The 21,301-nt window shown below is 34.6% G+C and overlaps 1 protein-coding gene across 9 annotated transcripts in view; it reads left to right on the top strand.

Moving 5' to 3' along the window:
* Positions 1-21,301, top strand: part of DMD (dystrophin) — a 1,947,932-nt gene that overhangs the window by 1,287,799 nt on the left and 638,832 nt on the right. For all 9 annotated transcript variants that reach the window (XM_064483309.1, XM_031445593.2, XM_064483311.1 and 6 more), the window contains one exon: positions 4,474-4,638. In XM_064483309.1, coding sequence (XP_064339379.1) covers positions 4,474-4,638 — 165 coding nt within the window. The remainder of the gene's footprint in view (positions 1-4,473; positions 4,639-21,301) is intronic.

The following is a 21,301-nucleotide window of genomic DNA, read 5'->3' on the forward strand; positions in this document are numbered from 1 at the left end:
AAATACCTCTTACAAAAGTCAATATAATAGGCAAATGATGATTTACATTGCTGTTTTAATTTGCAGTTCATTGAATGCTTAGTTGTTGGACTTTTGTCTTGTTTATTAGCTGTTTGCATTTTTGTCAAATTCCTATTTATAATCTTTATCCAATTTTCCAGTAGATTTGCCATCTCTTCCTTCTTTGGAAGATTTTATTATATGTAAGAATATGACCCTTTGTCGGATAGGTGCTACAAGTATTCCCAGTTGTTACTTGTTTTTAATTTTGCTAATTGGCTTTAGTTTCCAGATAAATAAACAAATATTGTATTTAAAAGTTTATTTACATCCCTGTCACTTCTGGAGGGCTGCTTGACATCAATATTTTATTCCAGTTCTGTTATTATTAATTTTTTACACTTAACACTTGAATTTCTCTAGAATATTTTTGGTGTAAGATATGAAGTCAGTATTTAATATCTTTATTTCTAAAACAGACACTTCTGTTTATCATAATACTAAAACTTCTACACATTTGAAATAAAAATTCAAAAATTGAAAGAAAAGGAGGCTAATCTTGTGAAATTAGGTCAATATTTGGTTAGATACTAACTTAACACATAAGGAAATTCAATGTGTTTAATTGTTTTCTTTCGCCACAGGGGACAGGTTGTATGAAGAGTTGATTTCATGATACTTAAAAAGAGTATTAGGAAAAATCACTCTTTTTACTAGTAAAGTTTTTCTGTCCATATATTGATAAGAATAGTAAATAGTAAATAATAAATTGCTTTAAAATACATGGAAACTGGCACAAAACTTAGTTTTATTTTACATCACAAATTATTCACATCCATTATCTTTTTCCATGAACTACATAGATGCCATCAATTCCTGAAGACTGTTTTGAAGGGAGGAGAGGGAGCACAAAAACTATATACTAGAAGGTCTCAAATTCCACTCTATCATTAACTAAGTGATATTGTATTAGGAAAATACTCAGAAGATTTTTGACTGATGGCTTTATATGTGGTATATCCTATTAATAATGATTTGTTATTAAAATACATAATTTCTTATCACTCTTTTTGGTACCCCAAAAAACTAGTAGTTTCCATTTCTGAATTAACTTATTTTTTTGCAAAGGTAATACATTTTTATTTTTTAAAAATTAAGAAATATGGTGAAAAATCCCCCACCCCATCCACCATCTGCCCTACCATCACCAAGCATTGATTTTAGTTCCAGTAATACATCTATGATATGAATTCCTAGAAGTAAGAGTTCTGTGCCAAAGGTTATAGGCATTTGATAGATATTGCCAAATTGTCTTCCACAAGGGGTATGCCAGTATGTACATCCCACTGGCCATGTATGAGTCTGAATTTTCCACAGCTTTGGCAGCATAGTGTGTTTTTAGACTTGAATTTATGTCTGTACAATAGCTGAAAGCTTTAGATCTCACATTGTGGCGAGAGCATAACTTCTCTTTGTACATTTAAAATCGAGTTGTGTTTTCTTTTTGTAAACAGTCCTTAACTTTTGTCCAATTTTCTTTTGGGTTGTTGGCCTTTTTCTTATTAATTTGCAGAAGTTCTCTTATGGGTTAGGAAAATTAATACATTATCTGAGATATGAGCCACAAACTTTTTTTTCATAATTGTCATTTGTCCTTTAACTTTGCTTTTAGTTTTCTTTGCCATACATAAATTTCTGATTTTATGTAGTCCAATCTACTAATATTTTTGTTTTTTACTTAACACTGTTTAACTTGAGGATAAAATTACATTTTTATGTCATTGCCTACACTGGGCATCTGTTGTTTCTTACATTGAAAAAAAATTAATCCTGAATTTGGAAATTGTTGGCCTTTCATTCAGCAGATATTTATTGAAGGCTTATCATGTGGAGGAACGTAGTTCATCCAGAAATTCAATGTAAATAACAAATTAAATAGTGTAAGATAAATGCTATGATGGTGAGAAGCACAAAGTCTGTCCTGTCCTATCTCTGTTACCAGGAAGGGATGGGTTGGGAGTATGAGAAGGAAACTAACAATCTTAGTTAAAATGTGTACAGATTTCTGTGCTTATACATGAAGCCTAAGTGAAATGTGAAGTCTTTTATGATCAGATATAAAAATGAGTTCACAGCTCGATTTTAGAGATTTTGAGAATCTATGACGGTGATTATCTCCAGTAGCTTCAGGATCTAGGGGCTCTTAGATGCTGTAAATTGAAGGTATAAAATGCCTTTTACATGTACTTGTGAGTAGAAAATGACCCAATAAAAATAAAATGTTTACTTCCTTATAAATGCTGGAAAAGATAAGTTGAGCAAATTACTAGATTATTATATGCTTGGAATTATATTTGTGATATCAACTACCACACACTCACATACACACACACACATATATATATAAGTAGAGTTTAACACCATGGATGTCCTTATAGGGCAGAACTCATGAAAGACATATAGGCCTTCATCCAATACCATATCTACTTGGCTTTCTAGTAGGATATAAGCCAAACAAAGCAGGTACGGCATCACGGTTCATTATTCACGGGCTAATATTCCACGCTACCAACACACATTGCTTCTTTTGACTCCTTAGCCACACAGGGAGAAGCTGCCAGGAGTGAAAAACAGAGTTTGTGCAGGTCACTTTAAATAGAGGCCACAACCTCTGTTTCCTTTCCATCTTTTACTGCTTTTATTTAGTCATACAGACCCAAGGTTTGTATTTCAACTCACAGCTTCGCCAATCCAGACATAGTTTCATACAACAAAGAAGACCCAACATTTCCCTTTCATCTTAAAGTTAATGTTTCAAGGAAACACTGTTGTAGGAGAAGAAGGTCAGTCCCAGGCTGGCCAGCATCAGCCCTGACTGGATGTTAACCCTATACTCGTGCATATATGTGTGTGTGTGTGTGTGTGTGTGTGTGTGTGTGTGTGTGTGTATGTGTGTGTGTGTCTATATATCAATGTACTTACAACATATGTCAAAATGTACGTTGTCTACATATAATAAGAGCTTACGTAAAATTCCTTCCCCTAAAATTAATTGATTGCTTATTTTATCCATGAATGTATCTCCTTTTCACCTCACACTTTTGGGTCCAATTAAAAAAGATAATGTTCATTAGTTAGTTATTTTAAAAGTTTCTAAAACAATAGTTCCAAAGTATGGGGCATTGTTTAGATGAGGTACCACTATGTTAGTATGCTTATCTAGTTTACTTTAAAAATATTCTCTATCATTATTCATAATGTGATAATATTATATAATAGAGGTATATTATGACATCTGTGTTCATATTACAGTGCAATGTTATGTTTATATTATTAGAAGAGTATTGTTAATAATACAAAGAGTTGCCATTGCAATTTCACATTCTTTATTCCTGTGTACCCTTGTTTTAGCCCTTGCTAATCTGAAGAAAGAGGCTTTACTCTTGCTTAGACTTGAACTTGAGCAATAATCACTAACATTTAATTATTTAATTATCATTTACTATCATGCTGAATATTGCTCTAAGCTATTTACAAGGATTACCTTATTTAATCCTTGCAGTGACCCTATAAAGCAGGTGCTATCATTGTCCCCATTCTATAGAGGAGGCATTGAGAGTTAAAGAAGACTTGACTAAACTGCTATGAAAAGTATGGAATCACGACTTAAAACCAAGCAGCCAACTCTAGCCTTCACAATATTGAACCGCATACCATACTACTTCCTAAGTTATTTAACATTCTTCAACCTGGGATAAAATTATGAGAGGATATGAAATTAGGATAATAGTATCTATATAGAGTTGTTGAGCAGATTAAAGATGGCAATAAATGTCAAACTTCCAAACATGGTGCTTGGTGCATAGTAAACCCTTAATAAAAATAACTAATAATCATTCCATGATAGTTTACTCTAATTCAAATGTTCTTTTTACTTTTCATTCCAATCGTCTTATACTGTTTTACTTGGTTATACTAGATCTCTCAAGCTACAGCTCACAAAAATGCTTATTACCTTACCAATTTTCTTTGTGCATAAAAGATTTTCCTTGCACAATTTTCCGTAACATAAAAGAAAGTTAGTGGCCAGTATAAAGGCAGAGTGTCTGGCATACAATACACAAGGCATCGTTCTGTTTAATGACTGAGTGGGTAAGTGAAGCGTACACTCCTTTACTTTTATCAGTTGGAGTTGGGTGTGTATTTGTGTGGGTGTACACATTGTGAATTTCCAAAAAAAAAAAAAAACGATTCTTGTCTTTGAAGGGTAGAATTTTTGGACTGTTAATCAGTGATTTGTAATACATGGATTAAATCCTAACATGTAACACATGTAAGTAATCAATACCATGCTGTTAAAATACTAAATTCAGTAAATTTCTATACCATGTCATAATGATTAACTTTTGAAAATCTTTCTTTTTTGCATTTCAATTTAAACCATGAGAGTCTTCTACTTTTTTTTCCTTGCAGGTTTCTAGAGTTTTACCTGAGAAACAAGGAGAAATTGAGGATCACATAAAAGACCTTGATCAGCTTGAAGAGCAAATAAATCATCTGCTTCTGTGGCTGTCTCCTATTAGGAATCAGTTGGAAATTTACAACCAACCAAATCAAACAGGACCATTTGACATTAAGGTAGGGACTCTTTGCTCTAAATATTATTTTCCAAAAGAGTGGCAATATCACTGAACTAAATTTCTCATTCTTTATGACCATCATCATGATCACCATCATCATTGTTGTAATGTTAATTATAAAATTAATTATGATTATTACTTGACTAGCATTTTCTGTTTTGTCTTCAAGTGTTTGCTAGTAATAATGTATTCATTAAACTCATATCATTAGAATGTCTTCATCATATTTGTTACAGCAATCCATTTTCCATCCCTGCTTTAATTGTACTTAATATGTATTTGTAGACTTCTTATATAAAACTGAAGTCATTTCAGACCAAGTGCCTACAACAGGTAGGCTGTTTAGTAGACATTATATCCTCTCAGACTCACTCCAGTTTACCTTTCTGTCCTCTTATTCTGCCAACCTCTTCTTCTATTCTAGACTGAACAAATTCTGTGGTATCTTTATATACATGTGGTTTCATGCCACATCTATGTTCTTGATCTTCTCTCTTCTTTAAATGACCGCTTTCTCTTTTTTTTGCATGATGAATATTCCTTCATCCTTCAAGCCAGAATTCAATGTCATTGCTTCCTCAAAGCCTTCTTACATACCCCTAGTAGAGTGAAAAACCCTTTTAGGATTTCTTGTAAACTTCGGTATCTATCTCCTTCCTATAGCCTAGTACATTTTTTGAGACTTAAATTTTAGAGACCTGAGTACCTCATTATGCTGTTCTTTGAATGCAGAGGGCATTTTCTTACTTAACTCCCTTGTTCTACTTACTTCTGAATACTCCCATCCCAGGGCCCAGTGTATGGTGTGTACTTGTTCGCATTTTTAAATCAATGAATAAAGATGTTAATGAGGCATCCAGGGTAGTAATGAGATGTTATAGGAAAGCTTCGGGCTCCAAAGATGCCAATTGGACACCATCATCTCTTCCTTTTAGTGTCCCTGTACACATTGATTGTTCCTATCTTTTCCTCCTTTTGCAGGAGCCCATTTCAAGAATTTTTCCCTGTTTTGCATCTCCTGTGAACCAACAACATTAAGTAGTCGACCAAATAAACCAATTCAGTTGAAAGTGCAGCTTATTAATTAATGTAATGATGGGGAACTTAAGACTAAATAAGTTAAGTAACATCTATGAGAAAAGTTTTTTCTTTTAATTCATTGACTTAAATTATTCAATTTATTTACCTCTCAGGATTATAATAACCTAATGTTTTTGTCTACATTTAATTGATGTTTTGCTAGGAGATAAGGATAAAAGGAAGTGTGAGGATCTTTTAGAGAAGAGAGAATGAAAGTTTAGGAAGGATGGACTTAAGTGAGGAAAGGAAGGAGATTCAAAAAGTTTTGCCACAATTAAAATGATTAATATTTGTAAAGTACCCTCCACCCTCTTTGCCTTCCTTCTTCCTGACATGTTTACATCTACCATTCTGATAGCTACCCCTAAGAGCAGATGGTACTGTATAAGTCCCAGGTAGACATCATTTCATCAGTGCAAAACTAGGCTACTCAACCAGTGGCATGGTCTTGGGTTCAGTCTGACAATTAGATTCTAGTCATAGTAGGCTTTACCCCAAACAAATTTAGTTAGCTTTAAGAAAGTATACAGGACAAGTAACAACACAGCCAGTACAATGATGACACAGTGGAGGTCTTGGCACCAAAGTGTGACTTCTGATGGACCAGTGACACTGCCTTTGGGTCATGTGTGCTCATAGGAGTGCAAAGCACATCATCATTGAGAGAAGCCATCAGTTCTGGCATCCCTTCAGTTCTTCTACCTAGCTAGCATGTAGTGTCCTCAGAGGTATTTGACCAGCGCCCATTCTCCAGTGCAACTGCATCTCATCAATACTGATTTTTCATTACTCAGTGAATAATCTCAGCAAAGAAGTACAGTTACTTGGTTCAGTAAACAATAATCTCAGCCAGATTCTCAGTGATCTGGAATCAAGTATATCCTTAAGTATTTCTTGTTTTAATATTACAAGAGGAAAGGCCATAAACTCTTTGTTCTCAGCCAGACGTAACTATTTATAACTCAGAGAGAAAAGCACATTCCTTTACTTTTAAATATAACCTTCAGTTAAAATATGTTTCTTCATTAAAATAATGAAAAATATGTTCAATGTTAGCTATCTCTGTACATGGAATATATTTAAGAGAAAAGATAACAAAATGCTCTGATACAAACGGACTCAACCGAAGTGACTTTAGTCTGTGCACCCCAGAAGAGTTCTGAAATATTAAAAACTTTCTTTGGGCCTTTCTTTGTCCGCAGTCCATCGGTTCTTGCCAAACAGGTCCCTGCTGCTTAGAGTGAAAGCTACTCTCAGCTCTGTTAATCACTTTGCTTTATCAGAGCTACACGACACCACTCTCACTGCTGTGTGTAGTTTCCGAGAGTCATGATATTTGCCTCCTGCAGCTCAGTCTAAATCACTGAGGCGGCTGCTTTTTCCCTAGCAGTAGAACTCCTTGGCTTCAGTCCTCTGTACGTATTCTGAGTTTTTCATCTCTGGAGTGTGGATTTCAAAAATATTCCTTTAGCCTTTTTCTTCTGCTTGTTGCTGTATCCAAGGTAAAAAAAGATCATAAAATCGTATATACAGTGACTTGAAAGATTCTCCTCATAATTCTCAGACCCCTAGCTTGTAATCAGGGAATAGTCACCTGTGTGAATAATTTACTGACTTACCTAGTTCTTTGTCCCTCTTTGTTCAGCTTCTATCTATAGTCACTGTCTCGTAATTGATTTACTAAGATTGTACAGAGTTCGTCTGCTACGAGATACGTGATTTTAATCCCTACAGCCTGATATAGTTCTCTGCTTAAAGCAATTACACTTCTTTTCTCGGTTAAAGATACATGGGAAAATGGACTTGGCTTAACTTTAAACTACTAGAAACCAAAAAGTTTGTATACAGCTTTGAACATTTGCCCATTTTTCAACACAGAGAAAGAAACACCTTTAAACAAAAATCTTAGGAATGAGTTAATGCAAAGAAAGTAGATGTACAAGGAGCCTCCATTTCCTAAATTTAGAGAAATTTTCTTTGTCTGGCCATGATGGCAATGGTTACCTCTGAAACTAATGGCCTAAAGCCTTGCCATCCAGGTCATTTGTTTTCTCAAGTCAAACTCAGAGCACCTGTTTGAAAAATATGTAATATCCTCTGTGAGCCTCAGTTTTGCCTGCTTGGCACTTCATGCTTATTGAACAGCTAGCTGTGTAATGAAACCCAAATAAAGAAAGCCTTAAGGGCTCTGTTCTAATACATTGTTTATGCTGGAGTGAAAATTGACTGCACATCGCTTGGTTTGTGCAATTTACTCCCGAAATATTCCTATTCAGGAAATCCTACAAATAGCAGTATTCATCTTGAAAATCACCTCACAGAACCCTTAGCAAGCTGAGGAGCATAATCAATGAGATCGTGATGTGGAGGGTGCAAATTAGGCATAATCACAGCCCTTTCCCATCAGTCAGCCCACTAGAAGGCATGCCTTTGAATTTTGATTTCAAATGTACTCTCAATTTAGACACAAAATATGTTGATTTTAGATTTTAGAAATGATAATTGGATGCTAAGAACCAGGGACCAGTTAAAATTTCTATAAAGGGTCTTATGCTTTTAATCTTTAATGAGTGCTTTCAAAAATGACCTGGAGGTATACTATTTATCTGACATAAAACTGCCTAACTACTGCTTTCCAAACTTGTTATTAAAATATGAGGTTGAGGCTAGACACATAATTTGTGTTGTCTTACCTACTGAAATATGCTCATATTGATGACAGGAAGGATTTTTTTCTTCCTCTCCAGATTGACTTTCCTTCTGTGGTCCATTAAAAAAATGTGACATAGTGTTGTATTGCCTCTTCCTTACTATGTAAAAAACTTAATTGTCCATAATGTCAAATCCACACTGAAAACTACCAAAGGACACAGTGGTAGTGACTAAATGTTAAAGTATCTGAACACCAAAAACCTTCTCTGTGTGTATCACACTGCTTTGAGTGTTGCCAAAGAAAACTTGCGTGGAACAATTTAATACACAAGTGAGACTTTATTCACAATTATTGCAATAGGAGAGAGAGAGATTGAACTTAACCTTCACTGAAACAAAAGGCAAGAAAGGTTTTAAGCTTTGGGATGAGCTATTGGGGAGGTACTGGAGGACATTAAGGGGGAGGATGGTTAATGTAATTAGGCCATCTGTGTTTGCTACTTGTCACTTACTGAAAGTAAATTACTATTCTCCCACAAGGACTGAGAGACAGGATACTAACCTTCCAAATGTTTACATTTTGAAAGGATGGCTCCCAGGTCTTTGAAAAGATACTCATAGGTTGTAAAAGATTTACATCTCAAAAGGGCAGAGAAGGAATTTACAATAGAACCTTTTCTAAAGTGAATGCACTAAGAAAAGAGATGTCAGGCCTGTAATCAAGAAGAAACCTGTCTCAATATTAATCGAGCTAAGGAGAATGTTAAGGAGATCTTTGTCAGTCCCTTTTTTTTTTGTTCAAGAATAAACTAGGCTTCCTGTTGAACGACTTAGGAAAGCTAGTCCATGTAGCTCATTTTAGAAACTTTCTGTTGTTGAAAAACTAGTTGAACTGACTCAGACTTGGTAGGAGAAGATATTTACTGAATGGTGTGATCAAAAAAGTATTCAGTGATGGTGATTTTTCTATGCAATTAAGAAGACTGAAGATTAATTGTTGGAGCAGACTCTAAACCTAGTTTCTGAGTCCAGTGGGTAGGCACTTAAGAAATTTCCTAGATGTTGTATGGAAACATTTTTAGGCAATAGAGTGAGGACAGCAGTGGCCGGTTGATGGATTTCTTGGTTTGCAGTTTGAATGTTTTTGGTGATGGCATAGACATCAGAGAGGTTTTAGTAAGGTGGTCCATAGTCATGGTTATTTTCTGGGGCAGAGCACGGAAGATGTGGGAGTTCTGGTGAGCTCCCCAAGTAGCCCACACAGCAGCAGCTCCAGGCATGAAGGTTGTCCATAGATAATCCGCTGTGCTGCTGAGTCTTTCGAAGTGTATATCAGGTTATCCAGCTTCAACTCTCAGGGCTTCTTTAGATCCTAGGGAAGAAAATTTAGCTACAAGACAGTCTATACTCTAAATACGGATCTGGGCAGTCAGCTTTGAGTTCTTAGTTATGCCAAGTTAGGAGAATGGGAGAAAAAATTAGGAACATTAGTTTGGAAAGTTGTAGCCAGATACTGAAGGAAATGGGAATAATTGAAAATTTGGTAATGACTGACAAAATGTATACAACAGCAGGATCCAGTCCAGGTTGCAGGTAGGTAACAAAATCGTGTACTTTACAAAGAAATGCAAAATAGCTCAAAGGCAATGAACAGGACCAGAATCTGATGACCCCCAAGAGTGTGCTATAGTTTTCTATTGAAACATAAAATTTTTCAATACAGTAACTTCCCATTTGATAAAAAATACTCAAAGTAAGATTATTCTTGTTTATAAAATAAGGCTGGGGTCTTTATTAACATAGATGGAGCAGGAATTGTAATTGACCACATAGGCTTTTTCAAGTCTTTCTGCTGAAAATTTTCACAAGGAATTTCATATTTGGCTTTTAAAGGTCATGAGTTTAAGACACCAAGCCACAAACTTGACATCAGATTTTTCCTGCAGTGTCTATAGATTTGGATAAATTCTTCTATTCTTAAAGTCTTTAAAATATCCTAAGATTTCCTGGGCCTGCCAGGAAGTGACCTTCCTTATTTACCTGCAATATTGGACATCCTGTAAGCCAGATACCAGGCCAGTTTTCCCAAGAAGGCTTTGTAAGCATTGTCTCCATAAAGTCAACTGTGGTTTTCCAAACCTGTCTGATCATGTCTGATTCTGTGCACATCATTCTTAAATATGACATTCCAGTCAGAGTCTTGGTTATATAATCAACTTTCTCAATTATATCATGTTACAAGAAGGACAGATTCTTATTGAAGCTATGCAAATAAATATATTGCCATGAAAAAAAGAATATTCAATAAGAACTTTGAATTCTGGGCGGATCAGGCAGGGAGAAAAGCTAAATGTTTCATCTTTGTTCACAGCAGTATAATCTAATGAATTGTTATGAGTTATAGATAGCATAAGAAAAAGGAAAAAGAAGTTCCTTTAAGAAAATAAAACAATAAAATATTATTTTTTTAAAAAAAAAGCCTTGATCACATCATCCTTCATCAGCTCATTCAGTTCTTTGTGACTGATTCTTGTTTCACATGATCTCAGGTTAGAAGTTTTACAAACCTATCAGCTTCTCCACTAGAGTTCTGGAAATCCTGACTAGTCCAGTGGTTTGTTCACAAAGTTATTTAAATAAAGCTATCAGAAGCCTGCACCCTAGAGTACCTGACTAGTCCTTTCCAAGATAGTCCCTTTTTCTTGGAGACAAGCTTTCTGGCCTATAGCTGACGGGAAGCACTTTCATGGAAGCCTCAGAGTAAAACAACAGCTATCTGTAAATGACAAAAACTTCAAATAATCATGGTTAAAGATCTGATGAAAGTTCATTGGACAAGGAAATTTTGTTTTTTCTTTGGCACACACCATTTTAATGTAATAACTGAAATTATTACTGATAATATTATACTGTCACTTCTGATATTAGGTAGAGTGGCACCTGGACATTTATGGACAGCAAGGGCATTAACAAATTTCTTCATATAATTACTGAAATACTTACACTTATAAAAATTTGACCCATACAGCTATAACCTAGGGAAGCATCTCTTCTTATTTGATGATACATTTCATGCAACTCAACATATCAAATAAACCTAATTATTTTTAATCTCTCTCTTTTCAGAAGCTGAAAGAACAAATCCTTTGAGCTTTTCAAGGCAGCTTGAGATAAGATTTCATTTAGGATTTGATATGTGAAAGGCAATATATCAAATGTTGTCAAAAATATGAAAAGGTTTGAATACTTGGCTAAATAGGATCATGAGTCCATGAAACAATGCTTGACTACCTATTTAGAAAGAGACAATAAAAAATTTCAAAGATAAATGTAAGAGGTAACACAATTGTAAAAGATTTTGGCTCTTTCAAAAGTGAGATGAGTCTATTCTCTTAAATAATTAAGGACTTGACAAAAATCAACATAAAACATAAGAAATTATTCTGGTAAGACTCAGAATCATTGTTGCCTAGGTGGGTTACTCAGAAGGTAAAGAAAAACTTTTTTTACAATCTCCATGGAATGTGTTCTGAGAAATAGTAGATGAAATTTATTTGATGAAAGGCACAATACTGTCATTCACCATGCAGCTAGACAACAGAGGTTTATTGAAAATTTAAAATTCCCCTGAGTTTAGGTTGGTTCTGAGCCAGAGTATAATTCTGACGGTGATAAAACTTTGAAGATTGTTGAAATTTGTAGGTAACACATTTTAGTGAAATTAGGCATTGACTTTTTTCTCTTTGAATACTGGGCAATCATAATTCCTCCTCTTACTTTCCACCCTCTCTACTCAACTCCAAAAACCATTGTTGAGTTGAAGTAGCATGATAATGGGGGGGGGGAGCAAAAGACCCAAGTTTGAATCTCATCTCTGACACTTATTGGCTGTATGGCATTGTTTAACTCACTTGCCCTTCTTAACCTGGCTTTCCACTTCATTAAAAAGGAAAAAATGAGCCAATTTCCTGGGAACACTATTGGATTAAGGTGGGAACACATTTTCCTAAGGCAGTAAATGGGAAATGAGAAAGACAGTGAATGGGACCTTTCCTTTTGTAGCTGGAGTTTTGGTAAGAGCCCTTAACAAGAAAAATTAGGATTCCAAAATGTCCCCTCTTTCAAAAGAAAGCAGCAAGTTGCTACCAGAAAACCACTCTGAAAAAATTGCAGATAGTCATGACATTTCATCATTCACCAAGCAAAAATGCCTATATAAGGAGAAGATTAGAAACTTGAGAAGAGTTTCTTCAATTGAGAATTTCTGAATCAGCGAATTCAAGCAGGACTAACAATTTGTTGGCCAAGAAGAAACTGGTATGACTTTTACTGGTCTGTTTCTCATGAGTGAAGGAAGAAGGTGATTTTTCCTCCTCCCCTGCCAAGTCAAGGAGAAGGGCTCCAAAAGCACTTATCTGTTACAGTACTGTTCAGACCATTCTGCTTATAAAACTCTTAAGAATAGTTTAGAAAACTGAGCATCCGCTAACACATTTTAAAGTTGACATCTCTTTTCTCCCTTGGCATATTGTAAATATTGACATTTAAGCAGTGTTACATTACTCTTTTGAATGTATCCAGTAAAATCCAAATATCATAGCACTATAATAGCTACCATCATCCACTTAAAAAACAAAACAGGTTCATCTTTAATAGTTAGAAGTTTCATATCATTCCTCTTTATTCTTTAAATCATATTTCCATTCCACTTCCCCAAAGAGTTGTATCCTAATGTAATATATATTTATCCTGTAAAGTCTTCTATTAACCACTCTATCATACTTCTGTATGACAAATACACCCATGTGGATTGAAATTCAATATTTAAAACAATTTTCTGTGACTGTAAGGCTCTAGGTATTTTAAAAAATCTTTTAGATTGAGTTATGTCTACAATCATTAATAATAAATATACCTAGTAATAACCAAATTACCTAAATATCTGTAACTTTTGATAAATAATTACTAAACATACCCAGTGGGTTTTTGTTGAAAATGAATCTGTTAATGAGATGGATGAGTAAGTTCATGATGGTATATTGATTAAAGGAGGATTTCAGTCATTAATATTTTGAATTGTGTTTTGATTTGGCACAAATGTGTCTTGGGTAAAATATGCTATTGAGATACATCAGAGGAGGTGTGTTTATATTTTGTAAAGTTGGAGGACTGTTGTTAACAAAAAAGTAGGAATGATAATTGGAATGATGCATGTACCACAGAAAGAAACCCAGGCAAATCCCCTGTAGAAGCTACGAATAGGGAAACTTCCTTCAAGAACACCATCTATGCCCACATATCCCTAGGAAATTCTTTGTGTACCTCAAGGGGCATACTGCAGTCTGACGATTGCCACTCTAGGAGAGATGGGCATTCTATGAGAAGGGAAGACAACTCAGTCCCTGGCTAGACACTTGTTAAACCGTCAAAACACCACCAGTTTTATCTGACCATAGTCCATGCCTTTAACCATAACTCACTTCTTTACTCTAACAATACTTGACTCACATTGTTGACTCAGGCTAAATTTATTAGTGTCTAAAATCACCAATTCTTTTTCACACGTGCTACTTCTAATTGACATTTTCTCCATCTTGCCCTTGTGTAGCCTACTTTTTTGAATTAAATGCTGGTCTGGTCCATCAGCCCTTTCCTTGGCACTACTCAAGCTTATCCACCAAAGTCCCTGAAGCTTGTGCTTCTTCCCGTGTCCTGATCAAGGCAGAGAATACACAAGAAACCCATTACCATTGGGAGTCAACATCCATGATTAGCATTGCTGCTCTGTGTCTGGTTCTGGTTCATCTCTAGTGATTTTAGCTTCTACATTTGTACTGACCCTGTCTCTGTGTACTCATGGCCTCCCCGCCTCAGTTCTAATTATTCTGTCCCACTACTACCCTCTCCCTCATTCAGCTCCCCAAGAAAGAAAAGCTGCTCTTAACCCCAAACTACTTGAAGCCTTAATAAATTTGTTAACCAGTTAATCCAGTTGATAGTAAAGATGGAGAACTCGTGATCTTAAGCTCCTGATTATTTCATACACTGTATTACAATCTCTTAGTTTCTTTTCAAGTTGAGATTTGATATGTCTCCCTTCCTTAACTTCATCTATGTTGTGAAAACGAATTTCTAAACTGAAGTGAATCCTAAGATGGAGCCCTTCAGCACATCAGGAGAAACTTCCCTCTATTTTGACATCAATTCAGCCATCAAATTTCCTTGGGCAGTTGTTCAATTCGTTACCAAATTCTAATTGCTTAATTTCCTACCCTGTTCATATAGTTCCATCTTGTCCACAAAGGGTCATTTGGAGATTTTATCAACTGTATTGCTGAAATACACATTAACTTTATTTTCATATACCTCTGATCAACCTAAGTAAAGAAAGACATGAGACTAAGGTAACGAAATTTTCATTCAACTAACAAACTATTTATTGATTAACTACAATACCCTACTATGTTAAAGTGGCCCTCATTCAATTTTTTTAGAAGTGAGTTGATACATAAATATATCTCAGTGTACTTAATGCAATCAATGCAAAAGCATTTATAATGCATAGTAGTGCGTATTCTTATAGGATGCTGTAATAGCCCAGAAGAGTGATACTTATCCCAGTCAGGGTATTGTTTAGAGCACGGCTACCATATGTGGTCCCTAGACAAGCAGAAGCAGCATCATCTAGAAGCTTGTTAGAAATGCAAATTGTTGGCCTTCTCCACAGACCTCTCAACTCAAAATAGATATAAGTGAACCTCAAGAAACTATTTTAACGAGCCCTCCAAAAGGTGCTTTGACTTACTAAAATTTGAGAAGGTCTGATCCCAAGGCAGCCTCCTGGATGATGTTAGGCCTGAACTGGGTCTTTAAAAGATGAGTAGGGACTGATAAAGTGAAATGTGTGTGAGGAAGAGGAAACGGTTTCCAGAGAGAGGGAGGCAACAAGAAGAACCAAGATATGGAAGTGATTAATGGCGTGAAGGATGGAAGAAAAATAAATACAATGATGTTGAAGTATAAGCCTGGTTTTAGTGAGGCTTGTAGGCTGCTTTAAGGAGCTTAAAAATGATCTTTGAGAGATGTGGGAACCATTAAAGAGGGGTAACTGGCAAACTTTCAAATCTGAGGAGCATAGGACCAAAAAAGGATGAGTAGTCAGGAGGTGATGGAGAGAGCTGAGGAGCAACATGGTCCTGGATGAGGACTTGGTAGTAGGATGAAGAGGAGGAGACTATTTTTTTTTCCTTTTTCAGTTTTATTGGGTAGAATTATTATAGTTCGACTGCACATACACATTATATTGCATGTAAATACATATATACAGTAGACTGCACTTTTTTAGTTTACATATATGTACTAATTATTGTTTCTAAGAACAGATTAAAGCTTAAGCTTTTTAAACTTACATAGTTATCAAAGGAATAAAGCCAACTACAAAAAAAGAATCAACAGAATGCAGTAATCCAATCATAAAGGACAGTCAGTGTACTTACACATATTCAATAAATCAATCGTCTTAGTTATAAATAAGTAGTTCATTTGTATCCTTCTTGTTATTATTTTTTAGATTCTTCATATACGTGATGTCATATGGCACTTTTCTTTCTCTCTCTGTCCCACTTCACTTAGAATGATAATCCTCAGGTCCATCCATATTGCTGCAAATGGCATTATTTTATTCTTTTTTTATAGCTGAGTAGTGTTCCGTTGTATATATGTACCACATCTTCTTTATCCAGTCATCTGTTGATGGACATTTGGGTTGTTTCCATGTCTTGGCTATCATAAATAGTGCTGCTGTGAACATTGGGGTGCAGGTGTCATTTTGAATTTTATTTTTCTCCGGATATATGTCCAGGAGTGGAATAGCTGGATCACATAGTAAGTCTATTTTCAGTTTTTTAAGGAACCTCAATACTCTGAGGAGGAGACAGTTGAAAGAACAGTATTTCAAATTGTTATTGGTGACCCATTGATAAGTTATGAAATCAACTTAGTGGGTAAAATGAAATAGAATAAGATAGTATGTGCTACAGGAGAATATAATCATATTTATTATATGCAGTATGGGTGAGGATTTTGTAAATATATTACTTTCACTTAGATATCATTTCATGTTTGTTTCTCATTTTAAGAGAATCTTCACAGTCCTTTTATACAAAATGAGTTAGTATTCTGTCAGTAAGTTCATACCAGGTTAATTATTCTAAGGTTGAAAATAAATTAATCCATCAAGATAAACTTTAAAAGTATATTTTATTTATTGAAAAAACAATGCTTTCTTGTACGAAGTTAAAATCTTCCCTTGTATCTCCATCTTTCAGCCACCCACTTTATGTCCCCATGGCTGCCAATGTTATCACTTTCTTCAATAGCACTCCAAGGATAGGGTATGAGTGTATGAATGTTTAAGTATGTATTCTCTCCTTTAAAAAATGGGTGGTAGAATACTATTAACACCATTTCTGAATAGTACTTTTTTCCACTTAATGATACATACTGACAATTATTTTCCATATTATCACTTCAAGGAAATTCTCATTTTTGCAGTCACATACTATTGTATTCTAAGGATGGACCATGATTCATTTAACCAGCATTCCAGTTAATGAACATTTAGTTTGTTTTCAAGTGTTGCTCCTGCTACAATATTATGACAGCATGTAACTCTATGCTCATGTCATTTCTCACATTGCAAGTATCCCCATAGGATAAGTTCTTAGAAGTTAAATGACTGGGTCAAAATGGCATTTGTTATTTTAGTACATATGGCCAAATTGCCCTTCATAAAGCACTCCCATCAGTAAAATGAAGGAGTTTCTTCCCAGAAACTTTGCCAGCTCTGTGTGTCATCAACCTTTTTGATCTTTGCTAAGCAAGAAAAAAATGGCATCCCTTTGTAATTTTAATCTGTATTCATCTTTTGAGTGAGGATGACCTTTTTTCAGAATCAAAAAATGTTTCAGAGTCATTTATATTTCCTTTTCTGTGCATTGTTCATTATACTCATTGCCAATTTTTTTTCTATTATGTTATTGGTCTTTTTCTTATTAAGGTAAATACAGTTTACAATGAAGTAAAAACTTTTTTTTTTTTTTACAACAAGCGTGTTGATGAATGTTTCTTATGACAAATAGATTCTAGTCTGAAGGTTATAACCTGAAAATACTAAAACAAACCTTGGAATTGCATAGGAGTGGTCTTTGCCCTTTTTAGCAAACAATCCTGTACAGAAACTCAATGTGATGACAAATTATAGAATAAGTACAGATTTAATTTTTTCAAAACATTGGAAACAAGTATGTAAATATTTGCCTTCTCCATCTGTCAATCTAACCGTATGTAATGGCCATGATGGCATTAGTCTTATCAAAGCACCTGTGTCAACTGACTCCCATTCTTTCAAAATATTTCATCAACTTCTTCCGGCATTGCATTTTCTAAGGTTAAATAACTATTTAGAAGCTTAAAATTTTATTCCCACACCTTATTTTTCCTTTAGAAAATAAAAACTACATTTTTCCAATCTTCCAGACCACCCATAGTGGTTTGCCATTTGGTTTGCCAATTTTATTAGTGTCCTGAGATGTAATTTATCAAGATCAAGAGAGTTAATTCTGAACAGCTGGGGACTTTCTAATTTCTTTACCCATCTTGGGCAACAGTTCCCTCTCATTGCTATTTATTTTATTTTTTGCAGTCAGAATATCATTCTTCTTGACATCCAAAAACAAACCCAATAGGAATTAAAGGGTTCCCACTTTTATTTTCCATTCCCCAACGTTGCACCATCTTTTCCAAAAGCAGACCTATCCTTTCCTTGATCATCCTATTGCTCCAAATATACCTTGAAAAGTCGTTTTGTACCCTAAACCTTTTTTATACTTTCTTGGAATCGTGCTTTTACTGCACTACAATTTTAATTTTTTACTTACCAGTCTTCCACTGCTCCATTAAAAGCATGTTTACATAACGATATATTCTATGGGAGAACATTTGAAGCAATGTTAGCATTATTTTTTCTTAATTTCCCTCAAAAGAAAGCTGTGCCCTGCATATGGATGCCATCCCTTTCTGAGTATGTGTGAAGTAGAAAGATGGGAACGCTTCCAATAGTTTTGAAACAACTTCTGTTTAAGCGAATGAATGGACCACCTGGTTTACTAACTGTGCTACCCAAGGGGTGGCTTTGATTGGCAGACCCAATACAGGATAGAAACAATGGAGTTAAATGAAGAAGGTTTTGAATTTGCGAGTTACCACCCTTGGTGACAGTGGGTGTTCGTAGAAAATAGCAGGCTGAGATTTCAGATGCGTTCAGAAATGTGCACTTGCAATCTGCAATACTCAAAAAGTACCATTTTTCTAACCACAACTTCAGAAACAAAGTACAACTGCCTTTCTTACTTGTCTGTCTCAAAAAGCTGTATCCATGAAGCTGTTTATTCATTAAGGTGTATGAAAGATAAATGATATCCATAAATTAAATTCTGGGATTAACACTTAGGCCTTCACAGTTCTGGTATATACCATGGAGAGCCATGATTCTCAAACCTTAATGTGGGCAAAGTAACCTGAGGATCTTGTTAAAATTCAGTTCCCTAGTGATACTGATGCCACTGGTCTGGGACTTGAACTTTGAGAAATATTGTCATGGATTCCTTAAGTAGGCAAATAGTCATAAATATAATAAATATGCAGGAGGAGTTGTATAGATACGTCTTGGGGTCAGATATTGATTTACATAAATGGAGCTTCTTTATTTATTCCTCACTGATTTTCATAAGCTTCCTCCATGTTGCATAGTGAGGAAAAAGGATCTCACTCTGAAACAAATTTACCAATCTCTTTATATGAGTTGGTAGCACTTGGATAAATGGCCAGTCTTTCAGATTTTTAATTTCCTCCTGCTCCCCTCTAGGATGACATGTGGATTGACAGGTAAGAGAAAATTACATGGCATATATGACCTACAGTCCCCATGTAGGTCTCTGTTCTCTCCTTGACCCTTTGGTCTCTGCAGCAATACCCTTGGTCTGCCTGGTGAATGTCTACCCTATTGACTTCATGGCTGTGAATTTGTACTTTCATCAGGAAATGCCATGCTGTGCTCACTAAACTATATTGGTTGCTAAAGGAATCCTTAAATCTGTGAGTTACCACTGAAGAATATTTAAAATTCTAAATACATATTTATTACACCTCTAAAAGCAAATGGGACTATCATTATGGGTAAGGATGACTGCCAAGAAGTTACAGTAACATAAAGCCACTCATTACACTTATTTAGGGGGAAGGTGTGGACTTGGTATTTACAGATAGAACATTGCATCAGGCGCCATGGGAAAAAACAAACAAGAGAACCTGTGGCCATAATCTTTATGATTTTATTTTTAAAAGAGAGGAAAAAACAAATACATAGAAAAATCATTTAACACTAAAGAGAACACTTTAAGGAATATTTATTTTAAAGTAAAGCTATTTTGCTGTTCAATTGCTATCTCATAAATTTATACCAGTTTAAACTTCCACTCATATTAAAAAGTTAAAAAATATTACCAAAATGATTGGTGGAAATTAACTTAAAGATGAACATCTCTAATGAAACTCTATAGTATTCTGAAGATAGCACTTTAAGGAATACTTGAAATACTTAAATTCAGAATAAACTTAGAGTTTATTAGTGAGAAAATATATCACAAGTCACATGATTCTTTCCAGCAAAGACATAACCAATACTTATGTACAAAATTTGCTTAGAAATGCCAAGGCAATATTTCCTCTTGAATATACCTTTCTGTATCTTGAGAGTTCATTTATCATATTAATTGCTTTGTCATTGAAAACCAGGGTATATTATAAATCTAAATTCAGTTCTATGTTGTATATTGAAAATACTTCTTTCTTCTAACAGACAAAATTAGCTGATGTTACTATTTTCTTTAGTCAGTTATACAAGACTTAGAAATCATCTTTGTATTCTAAATACTTCCAAATTGCCACCTTTCTGCTCTTTTCCTTGTCATATATTTATCTCATTCTTCCTGGCTGTCCTTTGCGCAGTAGCATTAGTATGACTAGACTCATTCATTTACACGTTGGAAGAAATTTTATATATATATATATATATATATATATATATATGTAATATACATATTATATACATATATAATATGTATGGAGTGACACATATTATGAAGGATACCAAGTACTTCAGTGTATATCTAATACATATTTTTTTGTAAAAGGAACACCGTAGTTGTAAATTAACTACTTAAATTAACACTCAGAGCAAATGCATTTAATTTGCTCTGTAATTTCGAAACAGTATATATGTTAAAAACGAAGAGTTTGCATGCCCAATATTTCTGAAGCCATAGCTCCCAACTTCTGAACAATTTGTTGCCTCCTCTGGACATAACGGATGTTCAGCAATTACTGCTCAAAAGAAAGCACAATGTATATAGTTAATAAAATGAGCCATAATTGTTTGAGTTGGACTATTTTAATAATAGCTTTAATTTTAAGATTAAAAAGCTCAAAATGCATTTATAATAACTGATTATATAACATGCTAGTCATGAAAATTAGATTGATTTTTTTAAGTTAATAATGCTGTTAAATATTCAAAAGGCAAAATATGGAAGCATTCACAAGAAAGTGTAGGATATAACTAAAATTCTATTTATCGACCCATGAAATTACAAAGCCATGTGTGCATATTTTTAATTGTCAGGATTTTTTGAGAGAACTTTTGTGAATAACATGTAGAGAAATATGAATAGATAAGCATCTCTGTCTTTTAAATTATTTGATGAAGTAGCTGATAAGAAACACAAAATTAATAATTCATGGTAACATGACAATACGTCTTCTAGTATTAGCATAGTAATAGGTATTAGTGATTTACATAATTGGAAACATAA

The sequence above is a fragment of the Camelus dromedarius genome, chromosome X (genome assembly GCF_036321535.1).
Source record: "Camelus dromedarius isolate mCamDro1 chromosome X, mCamDro1.pat, whole genome shotgun sequence".
NCBI classification, from domain to species: domain Eukaryota; kingdom Metazoa; phylum Chordata; class Mammalia; order Artiodactyla; family Camelidae; genus Camelus; species Camelus dromedarius.